Below are 16,924 nucleotides of genomic sequence, written 5' to 3' on the forward strand. Positions count from 1 at the left end.
GTCACACAGGTTAGAATACTAAGAGAGAACATCACCCAGCTGTCACACAGGTTAGAATACTAAGAGAGAACATCACCCAGCTGTCACAACACAGGTTAGAATACTAAGAGAGAACATCACCCAGCTGTCACAACACAGGTTAGAATACTAAGAGAGAACATCACCCAGCTGTCACAACACAGGTTAGAATACTAAGAGAGAACATCACCCAGCTGTCACAACACAGGTTAGAATACTAAGAGAGAACATCACCCAGCTGTCACAACACAGGTTAGAATACTAAGAGAGAACATCACCCAGCTGTCACACAGGTTAGAATACTAAGAGAGAACATCACCCAGCTGTCACAACACAGGTTAGAATACTAAGAGAGAACATCACCCAGCTGTCACAACACAGGTTAGAATACTAAGAGAGAACATCACCCAGCTGTCACAACACAGGTTAGAATACTAAGAGAGAACATCACCCAGCTGTCACACAGGTTAGAATACTAAGAGAGAACATCACCCAGCTGTCACAACACAAGCCTGTGTGATGTCTCTATCAGGGCTGGGGTCAATTCCATTTCAATTCAGTCAATGCAGGAAGTACACTGAAATTCCAATTAAATTGTCCTCATTGCTTTTCAAGTAATTTTAAATGAACTACATTGAAAAGGAGAAAAAGAAGAAGAAACAATTTGAAGTGGAATTGACCCCAACTGATTTGAAATGGAACTGACCCTAACCCTGGTGTGTTATTGGTGTTTCAGAACCTTCTGTCCACTGAAATTCTAATTCCAATTCCCCTCATTGTTTTTCAAGGAATTGGAATGTCAGTTTATTTCCTGAATTGACTGTATTCGACTATTGGAAGTGTCTTATTGGTGTTTCAGAGCCGTCAATCAACTCGTCGGACCATATCACGCTGCCAGTTGATCACCACAGCCTGCCCCTCACCCTGCAGTGCAACCTATCTTCAGCCCACAGTGACCACATCAAGAGCTTCTGGATGAAGAATGGGGAGGAGATCAAAGAGACCCGCGGAGAGAGGGCCAACACCGAGTACTAGTATGTCCCCATCTAACACCCAGATCCCTGGCCCTAACCTTAACCAATCCCATCAACCCGAATCCCATCTAACACCCAGAACCCTGGCCCTAACCTTAACCAATCCCATCAACCCGAACCTTGTCTACACTCCGTGTCTTCCTTTCTCCTGAAGTGTACACTTGTACAATCTGCCCTACAGATGTACAATCTGCCCTACAGATATACAATCTGCCCTACAGATATACAATCTGCCCTACACATATACAATCTGCCCTACACATATACAATCTGCCCTACACATATACAATCTGCCCTACACATATACAATCTGCCCTACAGATATACAAGCATTGGATTGTATATGTGTTGGGCTAAATTGGGAGTTCTCCATTTCTGCCAGTTGTTTACATTAACTCCACTCTACTTTGAATATTTCATGACACTAGGACCAAGAATATTTATTCAGAATAACTTCTGAAGTTTCATAATTGTATGTTTATTAATGTGAAAATATGGATGATCTGTTTTGGAGATAAGAGGTTTTCATCAGACAGCGACGATAATTGTTTCCTTGCACATTTCCAAAAAAAGGAGCGATTATTGTGACGCAGGCAATGCCTCTGACATCAGAGTGCCTTTCATAGTTAGAACTAAATACTGTAGAACTGAACACTGTAGAACTAAACACTGTAGAACTAAATACTGTAGAACTAAACACTGTAGAACTGAACTAAACACTGTAGAACTGAATACTGTAGAACTAAACACTGTAGAACAAAACACTGTAGAACAAAACACTAGAACTAAATACTGTAGAACAGAACACTGTAGAACTAAATACTGTAGAACAGAACACTAGAACTAAATACTGTAGAACAGAACACTGTAGAACTAAACACTGTAGAACTAAACACTGTAGAACAGAACACTGTTTCGACTAGAGGGTTGATAGTCTTGTGGTGTTTGTTTTGTGTAAATACAGCCTGAAGAAGCCCAGAGGAGAGGATGCAGGGGAGTACATGTGTGTCTACACCTTTAATATGGCTCCGCCTGCTAACGCCACCATCGAGATTAAAGGTACAGTACGACTCCCACCCACCAGTGTTGAATAGTAATGACTATGATTGATCCTAGACCGATGAATCATTCACATGAATCATTCAAGGATGCTATGATGACCTAATAGACTGCCCATGGCCACATTTATGTGTCATCTTTAAACAGCACTGTCATATCGTCCTAGAAATAACGCCTTCGACAGGTTTGACACAGTGTGCCTACACCACCACTGAGATGCAAAGAACAACTCCTTGGTAATGGAAGTACGGATTTGATACTGTCCTTCTATATGACACAGTAGAGGCCCTTCTATATGGCACAGTAGAGGTCCTTCTATATGACACAGTAGAGGCCCTTCTATATGACACAGTAGAGGCCCTTCTATATGACACAGTAGAGGCCCTTCTATATGGCACAGTAGAGGCCCTTCTATATGACACAGTAGAGGCCCTTCTATATGGCACAGTAGAGGCCCTTCTATATGGCACAGTAGAGGCCCTTCTATATGGCACAGTAGAGGCCCTTCTATATGGCACAGTAGAGGCCCTTCTATATGGCACAGTAGAGGCCCTTCTATATGACACAGTAGAGGCCCTTCTATGTGACACAGTAGAGGCCCTTCTATGTGGCACAGTAGAGGCCCTTCTATGTGGCACAGTAGAGGCCCTTCTATGTGGCACAGTAGAGGCCCTTCTATGTGGCACAGTAGAGGCCCTTCTATGTGACACAGTAGAGGCCCTTCTATGTGACACAGTAGAGGCCCTTCTATGTGACACAGTAGAGGCCCTTCTATGTGACACAGTAGAGGCCCTTCTATGTGACACAGTAGAGGCCCTTCTATGTGACACAGTAGAGGCCCTTCTATGTGACACAGTAGAGGCCCTTCTATGTGACACAGTAGAGGCCCTTCTATGTGACACAGTAGAGGCCCTTCTATGTGACACAGTAGAGGCCCTTCTATGTGGCACAGTAGAGGCCCTTCTATGTGGCACAGTAGAGGCCCTTCTATGTGACACAGTAGAGGCCCTTCGATGTGGCACAGTAGAGGCCCTTCGATGTGGCACAGTAGAGGCCCTTCGATGTGGCACAGTAGAGGCCCTTCTATATGCCCTCCTCCTGCCAAGGACTCCATCAAGATTAAAGGTAGACTACAGCAGGCTACGACTCCTAACCAGTGTTGAATATCTACCGTGTTGTTTTGAGATGACACGTTAACCTATCTACCACATAAGCCTTTGACCTCTTTGGTCTGTCATGTGAAGGCCTTGTAGTGATCTGAATTTAAATGTCCCAGCGTTCCAAATGGCAGCCTATCTACAGTTTCTATCTAACCAGTAGAGAGGGACAGCTCAGAGGTAGCAGATGGTGGCTGGTCTGTCTGATTGGAGGATTACTGTGAGGCTCTATCCATCCACTCTGCATCAGAGTCAGAGAATCATCCCTAGCTCGTTTCACTGGCAGTAACCGAAAGGTAATTGGTTTGAATCCCCGAGCCAACTATGGGAAAAATCTGTCAATGTGCCCTTGAGCAAGCCACTTATCCCTAATTGCTCCCGTAAGTCTCTCTGGATAAGAGTGTCTGCTAAATGACAAAAATGTAAAACAATGTAACCGGTAAATGGATGCCACAATATTTATTTATTCACAGAGTGATTTCAGAGCAGAGTAGTAATTCCTTTACAAATGTTACTAGAATCAAGGCGGTTAACTCTCACTGAAACTGAACTGTATTCTGTATACAATAACTGTTGTCGTATACAATAACTATATTCTGTATACAATAACTGTTGTCGTATACAATAACTGTTGTCGTATACAATAACTGTTGTCGTATACAATAACTGTTGTCGTATACAATAACTGTTGTCGTATACAATAACTGTATTCTGTATACAATAACTGTATTCTGTATACAATAACTGTATTCTGTATACAATAACTGTAGACCGTATACAATAACTGTAGACCGTATACAATAACTGTAGACCGTATACAATAACTGTATTCTGTATACAAGAACTGTATTCTGTAGATAATAACTGTATTCTGTATACAATAACTGTATTCTGTATACAATAACTGTATTCTGTATACAATAACTATATTCTGTGTACAATAACTGTAGTCATATATAATAACTGTATTTTGTATACAACAACTGTTGTCGTATACAATAACTGTATTTTGAATACAATAACTGTATTTTGAATACAATAACTGTATTCTGTATATAATAACTGTATTCTGTATACAATAACTATATTCTGTGTACAATAACTGGAGTCATGTATAATAACTGTATTTTGTATACAATAACTGTTGTCGTATACAATAACTGTTGTCGTATACAATAACTGTTGTCGTATACAATAACTGTTGTCGTATACAATAACTGTATACTGTATACAAGAACTGTATTTTGTGTACAAGAACTGTATTCTGTGTACAATAACTGTATTCTGTGTACAATAACTGGAGTCATATATAATAACTGTATTTTGTATACAATAACTGTATTCAGTATACAATAACTGTAGTCATATACAATAACTGTAGTCGTATACAATAACTGTATTCTGTTGACAATAACTGTATTCTGTTGACAATAACTGTATTCTGTATACAATAACTATAGTCTGTATACAATAACTGTATTCTGTTGACAATAACTGTATTCAGTATACAATAACTATAGTCTGTGTACAATAACTGTAGTCATATATAATAACTGTATTTTGTATACAACAACTGTTGTCGTATACAATAACTGTATTTTGAATACAATAACTGTATTTTGAATACAATAACTGTATTCTGTATATAATAACTGTATTCTGTATACAATAACTATATTCTGTGTACAATAACTGGAGTCATGTATAATAACTGTATTTTGTATACAATAACTGTTGTCGTATACAATAACTGTTGTCGTATACAATAACTGTTGTCGTATACAATAACTGTTGTCGTATACAATAACTGTATACTGTATACAAGAACTGTATTTTGTGTACAAGAACTGTATTCTGTGTACAATAACTGTATTCTGTGTACAATAACTGGAGTCATATATAATAACTGTATTTTGTATACAATAACTGTATTCAGTATACAATAACTGTAGTCATATACAATAACTGTAGTCGTATACAATAACTGTATTCTGTTGACAATAACTGTATTCTGTTGACAATAACTGTATTCTGTATACAATAACTATAGTCTGTATACAATAACTGTATTCTGTTGACAATAACTGTATTCAGTATACAATAACTATAGTCTGTATACAATAACTGTATTCTGTATACAATAACTGTAGTCGTATACAATAACTGTATTCAGTATACAATAACTGTATTCTGTAGACAATAACTGTATTCTGTAGACAATAACTGTATTCTGTATATAATAACAGTAGTCTGTATTCAATAACAGTAGTCTGTATAGAACACAAAGTGATAGCAGAGAGTGTACAAGATCGTGCAAAGGCTGCTCATTACACTAAGGCAGTGGTATTCACAGTCGGGTTGCAACCCCTAGTGGGGTCACGGGGGAATTGCAGTATATAACAAAACAAAAACATTTGGCAACAAAAAATTAAGTGTGCAGATTATTGTATGGGACAATATACCAACATTTTTGTGAAAGATAATTTTATTGAGTTTCATTGTTTCTCTTAATTTTTATCTGTTGATGTAAAAATCGGAATGTACCAATTCGTTTCAATTGATTGGTATCGTTCCCCACACCAGTACACTACCACCACCAGACTGTATGTACCGTTGACACCAGGCAGGATGGGTCCATGGATTCTTGCTGCTTTCGCCAAATCCTGACTCTGCCATCAGCATGACGCAACATGAACCGTGATTCGTCAGACCAGACAATGTTTTTCCACTCCTCAGTTGTCCGGTGTTGGCGACCTCGTGCTCACTGGAGCCGCTTCTTCTTGTGTTTAGCTGATAGGAGTGGAACCCGGGGTGGTCGTCTGCTGCAATAACCCATCCCTGACAAGTACCGACGAGTTGTGCGTTCCCGAGACGTCGTTCTGCACACCGCTGTTGTACTGCGCTGTTATGTGTCTGTTTGTAGACGGGCATGTTGGCGTGCACCATTCTTGCCATTCTCCTTCGACCTTTTCTCATCAACAAGCTGTTTTCACCCACAGGACTGCCGCTGACTGGATGTTTTGTGTTCGTCTCACCATTCTCAGTAAACCCTTAGACAATGTCGTGTGTGAAAAGCCCAGGAGGGTGTCCGTTTCTGAGATACTTTAACCTGTGGGCCTGGAACTGCTCAAAGTCACTTACAGTCAATCGTTTTGCCCGTTCTAACGTTCAATCAAACAGTAACTGAATGCCTCGATGCCTGTCTGCCTGCTTTTATATAGCAAGCCACGGTCACATGACTCACTATCTGTAGGAGCAATCCATTTTCGTTAACATGGTGGTGTATCTAATAATTTGTCCTGTGAATGTATATATCTAAACTCCATAGTTTCAGTTTACTTCCTGTATTGACAGAATTCAAAATAGAATTGACCCCAACCCTGATGTTAACACACCATGAGACTTTATTATGAGATAACGTTGTATTATTAGTAAAACTGTCATTGCCTTCATTGGGTGCCTCCCCAGTGGCACCCTATTCTCTATATAGTGCACTATACCTCCCCAGTGGCACCCTATTCCCTATATAGTGCACTATACCTCCCCAGTGGCACCCTATTCACTATATAGTGCACTATACCTCCCCAGTGGCACCCTATTCTCTATATAGTGCACTATACCTCCGCAGTGGCACCCTATTCCCTATATAGTGCACTATACCTCCCCAGTGGCACCCAATTCTCTATATAGTGCACTATACCTCCCCAGTGGCACCCTATTCTCTATATAGTGCACTATACCTCCCCAGTGGCACCCTATTCTCTATATAGTGCACTATACCTCCCCAGTGGCACCCTATTCCCTATATAGTGCACTATACCTCCCCAGTGGCACCCTATTCCCTATATAGTGCACAATACCTCCCCAGTGGCACCCTATTCTCTATATAGTGCACTATACCTCCCCAGTGGCACCCTATTCCCTATATAGTGCACTATGCCTCCCCAGTGGCACCCTATTCCCTATATAGTGCACTATGCCTCCCCAGTGGCACCCTATTCCCTATATAGTGCACTATACCTCCCCAGTGGCACCCTATTCTCTATATAGTGCACTATACCTCCCCAGTGGCACCCTATTCCCTATATAGTGCACTATACCTCCCCAGTGGCACCCTATTCCCTATATAGTGCACAATACATCCCCAGTGGCACCCTATTCTCTATATAGTGCACTATACCTCCCCAGTGGCACCCTATTCCCTATATAGTGCACTATGCCTCCCCAGTGGCACCCTGTTCCCTATATAGTGCACTATGCCTCCCCAGTGGCACCCTATTCCCTATATAGTGCACTATACCTCCCCAGTGGCACCCTATTCTCTATATAGTGCACTATACCTCCCCAGTGGCACCCTATTCTCTATATAGTGCACTATACCTCCCCAGTGGCACCCTATTCCCTATATAGTGCACTATGCCTCCCCAGTGGCACCCTATTCCCTATATAGTGCACTATACCTCCCCAGTGGCACCCTATTCTCTATATAGTGCACTATGCCTCCCCAGTGGCACCCTATTCTCTATATAGTGCACTATACCTCCCCAGTGGCACCCTATTCTCTATCTAGAGCACTACTTTTAACCAGGCCCATAAAGTAGTGCACTGTATAAGGAACGGGGTGCTATTTGGAATACAAGCACTAAAGCATTATTATAAACTGGGTGGTTCGAGCCCTGAATGCTGATTGGCTGACAGCCGTGGTATATCAGACTGTATACCATGGGTATTGACAAAACATGTATTTTTGCTGCTCTAATTACGTTGGTAACCAGTTTATAAAAGCAATAAGGCACCTCACAGGTTTGTGGTATATGGCCAATATACCACACCCCCTCGTGCCTTATTGCTTAATTATGTGATTGTAACGCCCTGGCCATAGAGAGGGTTTTTTTGTTCTTTATTTTGGTTAGGCCAGTGTGTTACATTGGGTGGGCGTTCTATGTTCTGTTTCTATGTTTTTTGTATTTCTTTGTTTTGGGCCGTGTGTGGCTCCCAATCAGGCACAGCTGAAGTTCGTTGTTGTTGATTGGGAGTCACACATAAGTGCATGTTTTTCCATTGGGGTTTTGTGGGTAATTGTTTCTGTCATTGTGTTTCACCTGACAGGACTGTTTGGCTGGCAGTTTCTTGTTTTGTTTGTATAGTGTTCTTTCTTAATTAAATATGATGAACACTAACTCCGCTGCGTTTTGGTCCACTCTCTCTCATGGCAGTCGTTACAGTGATAACATTGTATTAATAGTAAAACTGGCATTGGCTTCATTCTGTGCATTCTAAATGGTACCCTATTCCCTACATATTGCACTACTTTTGACCAGAGAACCCTGTGGGCCCTTTTGAAAGTAAATACACCATTTGGAACACTAGCCCTGAGACTTTTTTATGTGATAACATACATTATTATTAATAAAGTTATAATTTCATTCCTTGTTTTTGATTTCCTTTGTTCTGATTGGTTGTGCCCTCATTCCAGCTGGTCCTGACATCACAGGCTACAAGCGTAGTGACAATAAGAACGAGGGCCAGAAGGCCCTGCTCTACTGTAAGGCCACTGGCTACCCCTACCCTATCTGGACCTGGCACAAACTGGACAATGGCTTTTACACAGTACGTCTTGTTGTTGTAGTTGTGGTGGTGGTTGTAGTGGTTGTTGTGGTGGTTGTTGTGGTGGTTGTTGTGGTGGTGGTGGTGGTGGTTGTTATGGTGGTTGTTATGGTGGTTGTTGTAGTGGTGGTGGTGGTGGTGGTGGTGGTTGTGGTGGTGCTGGTTGTGGTGGTGCTGGTTGTGGTGGTGGTGGTTGTGGTGGTGCTGGTTGTTGTGGTGGTGGTTGTTGTGGTGCTGGTTGTTGTGGTGGTGGTGGTGCTGGTTGTTGTGGTGGTGGTGGTGCTGGTTGTTGTGGTGGTGCTGGTTGTTGTGGTGGTGGTGGTGGTTGTGGTGCTGGTTGTTGTGGTGGTTGTTGTAGTTTTTGTGTTTTTTCTTCTCCCAGAACATTCTCACACATGCGCACACATACACATACCATAATCACTCTTCTCCCCCTCTCCCCCCAGGACATTGAAAACTCCTCCGGCCGTTTCTTCATTAACAACAAAGATAACTACACTGAGCTGAGCATCATCAACCTGGACATCGGCTCTGACCCGGGAGAGTACCAGTGTAACGCCACCAACATGATCGGCACCTCTTCCGTGGTGTCTGTGCTGCGGGTCCGGAGCTACCTGGCCTGGCTTTGGCCTCTGCTGGGCGTCCTGGCCGAGGTCATCATCCTGGTCATCATCATTGTGGTCTACGAAAAACGCAAGAAGCCAGACGACATACAAGACGGTGAGTCAGGAGTCTGAGACCATATCAGTCACGGTGGCCATTTTGATTTTTTGGTTTGTTCTCATTTCGATGTTTTTATTTGTTTTTGTGGTCAAGTATAGTTTGCAGATAGCCCATTTTCAAAAATTGAATTGTTTGCAAAGTGGAGAAAAACAATAGTCAACGTTCTTCAGTGCTGTAGATATTACAACATTTTAAAAACATACTATAGTTCTCTCTGTATATATGAATCCTTGCCATCCAGCTGTTGACCTAACAACCAGTGATGTAGTGGAGGGCTAACCCAAGTAATCTTAGTTTACCCACAGCGTTCAGGGTTTACCCTACTATTAACCCACGGTGTTCAGGGTTTACCCTTATATTAACCCACAGTGAGCAGGGACTACTACCTTGCTAACATTATCTCAGCTGGCCTAACATCGTCCCAGCTGGCCTAGCATCGTCCCAGCTGGCCTAGCATCGTCCCAGCTGGCCTAGCATCGTCCCAGCTGGCCTAGCATCGTCCCAGCTGGCCTAGCATGGTCCCAGCTGGCCTAGCATGGTCCCAGCTGGCCTAGCATCGTCCCAGCTGGCCTAGCATCGTCCCAGCTGGCCTAGCATCGTCCCAGCTGGCCTAGCATGGTCCCAGCTGGCCTAGCATGGTCCCAGCTGGCCTAGCATGGTCCCAGCTGGCCTAGCATGGTCCCAGCTGGCCTAGCATGGTCCCAGCTGGCCTAACATCGTCCCAGCTGGCCTAGCATCGTCCCAGCTGGCCTAGCATGGTCCCAGCTGGCCTAACATGGTCCCAGCTGGCCTAACATCGTCCCAGCTGGCCTAACATGGTCCCAGCTGGCCTAACATGGTCCCAGCTGGCCTAACATGGTCCCAGCTGGCCTAACATGGTCCCAGCTGGCCTAACATGGTCCCAGCTGGCCTAACATCGTCCCAGCTGGCCTAGCATGGTCCCAGCTGGCCTAACATCGTCCCAGCTGGCCTACCTGAATGAGAAGCACGAGGACAAACAAGACAAGGACATGCGTTTCAAATGGTACCTTATTCCCTTTATAGTGCACTACTTTGGACAGTGGGCCTATAGGGCTCTGTATATAGGGAACAGGGTGCCATTTGGGGAGCAAGCCAAGGCCCTTCGACAGTCGTTAATAATAGACACTTCCCTGTTGGCTACAGTGTCATATTAACCATGAATATTCTATCACTGAGATTGTCTTGACAAGGTGTGTCCTACAGCAACTGTGTTGTGTGAGTGTGTGTGTGTGTTGTGTGTGAGTGTGTGCGCGTCCGCCTGTTGGGTGAAGCAACTCAGACTGAATTATTGAGTGCAGGCGCAGCCAGCATAGTGTCAGGTAACGACAGAGCAGATGTCTACTGTGAAGGTCTGACACACACACACACACACACACACACACACACACACACACACACACACACACACCCTTAGTTCATATATATTAGCAGTGCTAAGACAAGTTTAGAGTATACAAGTAGGGTATTACTGTGTAATATTTTCCCCGCCTCTTTCCCAAATTGCATAACCCAACCTATGTTTGGTAAGTGAGAGACTCCTGCATGCCTCTTGAGTTTCAATCAGCATCTGTAACATACTATGCCTGGCCCCAGAGCTGTTTGTGTTGTTCAGCTAACTCCCATGGCTGTTGTACCATAGGATATTGGCCAAGACAGCAAATCTGACCCCAGGATACATTCACACAACATTATCTACATGCATCTATCCACAGTGGGCAACATTTGGCACGAGACGTCAAACAGACGTCATTTTCTGGTTGTAAACTGATTTTTGTTGTTGGGAAGATTGTCATATTACCAGTTTACAACTAAATGGTCTCTGTAAAGATGTTTTTTTTTTTTTTTTTACTGACGGCATCAAGATGTCATCAAGACGTCATATTTTGGTTGTTATCTGGCCATATCACCAGTTTTGCTCGCTAGGTTTTCTTTAGAATCCTTAAAGTATAATGCGTCTTAACTTGTTGCTTAGGCTACTTCTCTATGGAGTTTCTCAGTCAAAGACTCCGAGCTTACATAAACAAACAAAAAAATGGTATATTGTGCCAAGGTCACCTTCAAGGGTATCTTCAGTTTTGAATGTATTGTATTCTGTAGTTTATGCTAGGATTATAATACACCTTTGTAAAGAGTCAATTAATATAATATAATACATGCCATGTAGCAGATGGTTGAATAAAAAGTGACTTACAGTCATGTGTACGTACATTTTTTGTATGGGTAGCCCCAGCAGGAATCGAACCCACACTCCTTGGCTTTGCAAGCACCATGCACTACCAACTTAGCCTCACAAGACAACAATTGTTTTCTCTCTGCTGGTCGATTTCAATGCAGTGCGTGAATAGACTTTTTTGTGAGCAGTTTGTCTGCCTATGCATGATACGGTATGTTTGTAACAAAAGTGAATTTTAAACTTGCATCTGCTCTGCTTGAATTTCATTATCACTTTCTCATCCCATGGTTGTTGTTGGTTTTATGGCTCTTTTTGACTGCATTTGGTGTTAATTGTGGCTGTGATTGTCTATCTCATGCTAAGTTTTAAGATGGCTTCCATTCAGCATAGGGTCTATTCTCTATCTAACTTCTTTACCTCAGCTTCCGTTCCATCAGCATGGTTATGAGATTATGTTTAGTTCATTCACTTATGGAATTTAACTGAATTCCACATATGGAATTTAACTGAATTCCACATATGGAATTTAACTGAATTCCACATATGGAATTTAACTGAATTCCACATATGGAATTTAACTGAATTCCACATATGGAATTTAACTGAATTCCACATATGGAATTTAAAGGGACATTTAGAAAATGTTTCAACTTCATATTCATCATCTCCAGCACCACCCCAAAATCAACATATGTGAAAATGGCGTGTTTCTATGTTTTGTAGTTAAAATGAGAGAGGGAAAGGGAAAGGGGGGGATACCTAGTCAGTTGTACAACTGAATGCATTCAACTGAAATGTGTCTTCTGCATTTAACCCAACCCCTCTGAATCAGAGAGGTGCAGAGGGGCTGCCTTAATCAAGATACGTGTTTTGAATGACATCAACCAATATGTAGACATTTAGTATGCAGTTAGTAGTCAATGCATACTCATAATTGTTTAAAATCAAAAGATGTACACCGATGTCATTGGAAACAACTCATCTCCCTCATTTTTTTGTTTGTTTACTACTAAACATAAAAACGCACCATTTTCATATACTGCATGTTGATGTTGGGAGTGTTGCTGGAGATTATGAATATGTGAAATTGCCCTTTAATTCCACTTATGGAACTAAGTTAAATTCCAGAATGATGGAACTATGGAACACGCAGAACTGTCTTTGAACATCATATGACCAAGCCTCCAACCAGACAAGATGTTACAGTCATATTACCACTGTAACACATTGCTTATTTTTAGACATACTTTCTACCAAAACAATTGCCATTTCACCATCAGCGTGCACCATCTTCTTCATTTGTCTTAATTTCTCCATATTTTCCCTTTGTGCAATCAGATGACGAACCAGCTGGACCAATGTAAGTACATCTATGTTAAAACCATTTATTTAGTTAGAAGGCTATGTGTGTTTTGCTCTAGTATTTCCGTGCTTTATCTGTTTCTGTAAACCACTGTATATCAGGATTGGGCTCAACTCTATTTGAATTCAGAAAGTAAACTGAAATTGATCTTCTAATTCCAATGTTCCTAATTGACAGCAACATTGCCTCTGAGTCATCCATACAGCATACTCTAAAACAACTTTTTAATGATCGGTAGATGTAGGGTTCTAATCCTTTTGAATGATCAGTAGATGTAGGGTTCTAATCCTTTTGAATGATCAGTAGATGTAGGGTTCTAACCCTTTTGAATGATCGGTAGATGTAGGGTTCTAACCCTTTTGAATGATCGGTAGATGTAGGGTTCTAACCCTTTTGAATGATCGGTAGATGTAGGGTTCTAACCCTTTTGAATGATCGGTAGATGTAGGGTTCTAACCCTTTTGAATGATCGGTAGATGTAGGGTTCTAACCCTTTTGAATGATCGGTAGATGTAGGGTTCTAACCCTTTTGAATGATCGGTAGATGTAGGGTTCTAACCCTTTTGAATGATCGGTAGATGTAGGGTTCTAACCCTTTTGAATGATCGGTAGATGTAGGGTTCTAACCCTTTTGAATGATCGGTAGATGTAGGGTTCTAACCATTTTTAATGATCAGTATATGTAATATTTGTGATCAGCAATAAGGTGTATTACAGTAGAATTATTTTGATGGTAACCCAGACTAACTGTGTTTATCCGATTGAAGGAAAACTAACTCCACCAACAATCACAAAGACAAGAACCTTCGTCAGAGGAACACAAACTGAGAACACTGGTAAGTTTTTTTTATTTTTTTTTATTGGTAATGCCAAGATAAGGAAATTAAGTATCAAGCATCTGATTCAGGATTGTTTTGCTTACAGAACACAATTTAATAGGATCACATAGATGGGGGGGCTGATCCTAGTTCAGCACTCCTAATCTGAGAAGCTTGATACATATCATCTGTTTACCCAGTTGTATGTTGTTGTTTACTGCATCATGTAGCTACAGTATGTTATGAATAACCTGTCAATCACCACAGATAGCCACATGTTGTACAGGAGATCAATATTGAAAAACAAAGCTAGTCTACTTTATCAATAAACTGTGACCACACTGTATCTCGTCAGTACCACTGACAGATAGATGTACACTGAGTGGACAAAACAATAAGAACGCCTGCTCTTTCCACAACAGACTGACCAGGTGAATCCAGGTGAAAGCTATAATCCCTTATTGATGTCACCTGTTAAATTCCCTTAAATCACTATAGATGAAGGGGAGGAGACAGATTAAAAGAAGGATTTTTAAGCCTTGAGATAATTGAAACATGGATTGTGTATGTGTGCCATTCAGAGATTGGGCAAGACAATAGATTCAAGTGCCTTTGAACGGGGTATGGTAGTAGGTACCAGGTGCACCGGTTTGAGTGTGTCAAGAACTGTAACGCTGCTGGGTTTTTCACACTCAACAGTTTCCCGTGTGGATCAAGAATGGTCCACCACCCAAAGGACATTCAGCCAACTTGACACAACTGTGGGAAGCATTGGTCAACATGGGCCAACATCCCTGTGAAACGCTTTGTAGAGTCCATGCCCTGACAAATTGAGGCTGTTCTGAGTTATATATTATAAACTGACGGACAGTTATATATTATACATGAAATCGACCCTGAAAGTGGTGTGCAACTGCCAGGGTTGGGGTCAATTCCATTTCAATAAATCCAGGAAGTAAACTTAATTGACTGAATTCAAAATGGAATGCCACCGTGGTGCCATTACAACCACACGCTAATGCCTTGCTTCCTATTTTTCCTTCCACAGATAATAACATATTATACATGTATGTATCGACCATATGAAGGTAACCAGGAGAGGGATTCATAGAAATGTGTTAATAAGAATCGATCTGCCAATAAAACGACGTAGAGCTGAAGAAGAGGAGGAGCTACTGTAAATGTCTGTATTGTACGATGAGGCATGCCTTCTGATCTGATTATCTAGCTATCGCGTGATAAGGGCGAAGAATGTGATCAATGAATCGTGTTCCCATAACATTACGAATGATTTATGAAGTGACTATGAAGCATTATAACCATTGTTGCTGCATGCATTTATTGATTGTCGCTGTTTATTGATTGTTTGTGTTGATTATTTATTCTTATCAAATTCTTATCATTTTCCAATTTTTACTTAATTCTGAAGTTATGCATGCAAGGTATTATAACTTTCTGTTTGGTCCAGACATGACATGGCTTTTTGGACTGCGTCCCAAATGACACTCTATTTCCCTATATAGTTGTCGTCCCCCCCCCCCCCCCCCCCCCCCCAAAGGCCTCTGGTCAAAAATACTGCACTCTATAGGGCAGGAATATTCAAATCGCATCGTACGAGGTCTGTAGAACTGATGTTTTTTTTCTGTTCTACCTGTTAATGAATTTAACCTACCTGGTGTTCCAGGTCTAAATCAGGCCCTGATTAAAGAAAAAGAGGTGTAAATGATTTCAAAGTCCAGATTTGAATGTGAATGGTATAGAATAGGGTGCCACTTGGGACTCAGACTTGTTTTTGTTTACTTAGATAGATAATCACTATTTGTGTTGACTATGAGAAGCTAAAGACTTTGCAATGTAAAAAGGGGGGAAAAAAACGCCACCAATTATAATCTTGTATGACAGATCTGTACAGTTTATCATTCTGCTGCATACCATTTTATAAATTGGTTACTTATTTATTCATATTCTATCAGATTATATATATGGTTTCACATTTTAGTAAGGGCTTTGCAATGTCCCTGTCTTTTTTTTAAATTTGATTTGAAAATTCCTATATTTAACATGTACTGTATGTATCCAACCACCTTATATAACCATACATGTAGGAATATGAAAGATATTAATTATGAGATGCACTTTTACATTTAGAAAAATAATGGAAATCCCCCAAAAAATCTCTATAAAGTTAATTTAGTATGTAATTGTACAACTCCTCCTAATCCTTCTAACTGCTGTGTTTGACTAAACTAAAGTGTGCATTGTGTATAGCATGGCTATTATCCTATGCAATAATAATCAATATTGATATGAATATATATATATAAATCCCTCTTAGCAGCTTTTAGATTCTCTATGTTGATCTAGAATCATCTTTAGAGCATTGATAGATAGCGTACTGGACAGCTTATTGATCTCTATAGATGATAATGTTATACAGTATATCTAGAAGTTGGAACTAGGTAGGAGGCAGTGCAACAACAGGAACTATGTCATGTATGTCAAGATTGACACTTGTAAAGCAATCCCAAAATCAATCCCAAGTCATTTTTAAGAATAAAAACCTAAAAAAATAAATGGTTTGTTTATTACCGTTTGATGACTTGATTTTCATCCATTTTCAAGCTTGCAATCACACACACACACTAATGCATGCACACACACACACACTAATGCATGCGCACACACACACACACACACTAATGCATGCACACACACACACACACACACACACACCTCTTCACAACCAGCAGACAGGCATGGGCTGTAAACATTGTGCTGGCTTCTTTAGTGTAAAATGTAAAAACAGCACCGCCTAGTGGTCACATGAGGAACCAACAACGCTGTGAGTAGAAAAGCTTCAGGTAGTTAGTTACTGGTTGATGCAGGGAAAAGGCTACCAACTAAATAAAGCTCAAACCTCCCAAGATAGGTGATTTGTTTACTGTGTGTGT

The 16,924-nt window shown here is 41.2% G+C and overlaps 1 protein-coding gene across 2 annotated transcripts in view; it reads left to right on the plus strand.

Moving 5' to 3' along the window:
• Positions 1-16,547, plus strand: part of LOC115197691 (neuroplastin) — a 43,278-nt gene extending 26,731 nt beyond the window's left edge. The window contains exons 2-8 of one of the 2 annotated variants that reach the window (XM_029759453.1): positions 878-1,052; positions 2,017-2,111; positions 8,745-8,878; positions 9,322-9,595; positions 13,131-13,152; positions 13,923-13,991; positions 15,022-16,547. In XM_029759453.1, the coding sequence (XP_029615313.1) occupies positions 878-1,052; positions 2,017-2,111; positions 8,745-8,878; positions 9,322-9,595; positions 13,131-13,152; positions 13,923-13,983 (761 nt within the window). In that variant the 3' untranslated portion in view covers positions 13,984-13,991; positions 15,022-16,547. The remainder of the gene's footprint in view (positions 1-877; positions 1,053-2,016; positions 2,112-8,744; positions 8,879-9,321; positions 9,596-13,130; positions 13,153-13,922; positions 13,992-15,021) is intronic. The other variant, XM_029759454.1, reaches the window with a different exon arrangement.
• Positions 16,548-16,924: the final 377 nt, after the last annotated feature.

The sequence above is a fragment of the Salmo trutta genome, chromosome 7, assembly GCF_901001165.1.
Source record: "Salmo trutta chromosome 7, fSalTru1.1, whole genome shotgun sequence".
Classification (NCBI taxonomy): Eukaryota; Metazoa; Chordata; class Actinopteri; order Salmoniformes; family Salmonidae; genus Salmo; species Salmo trutta.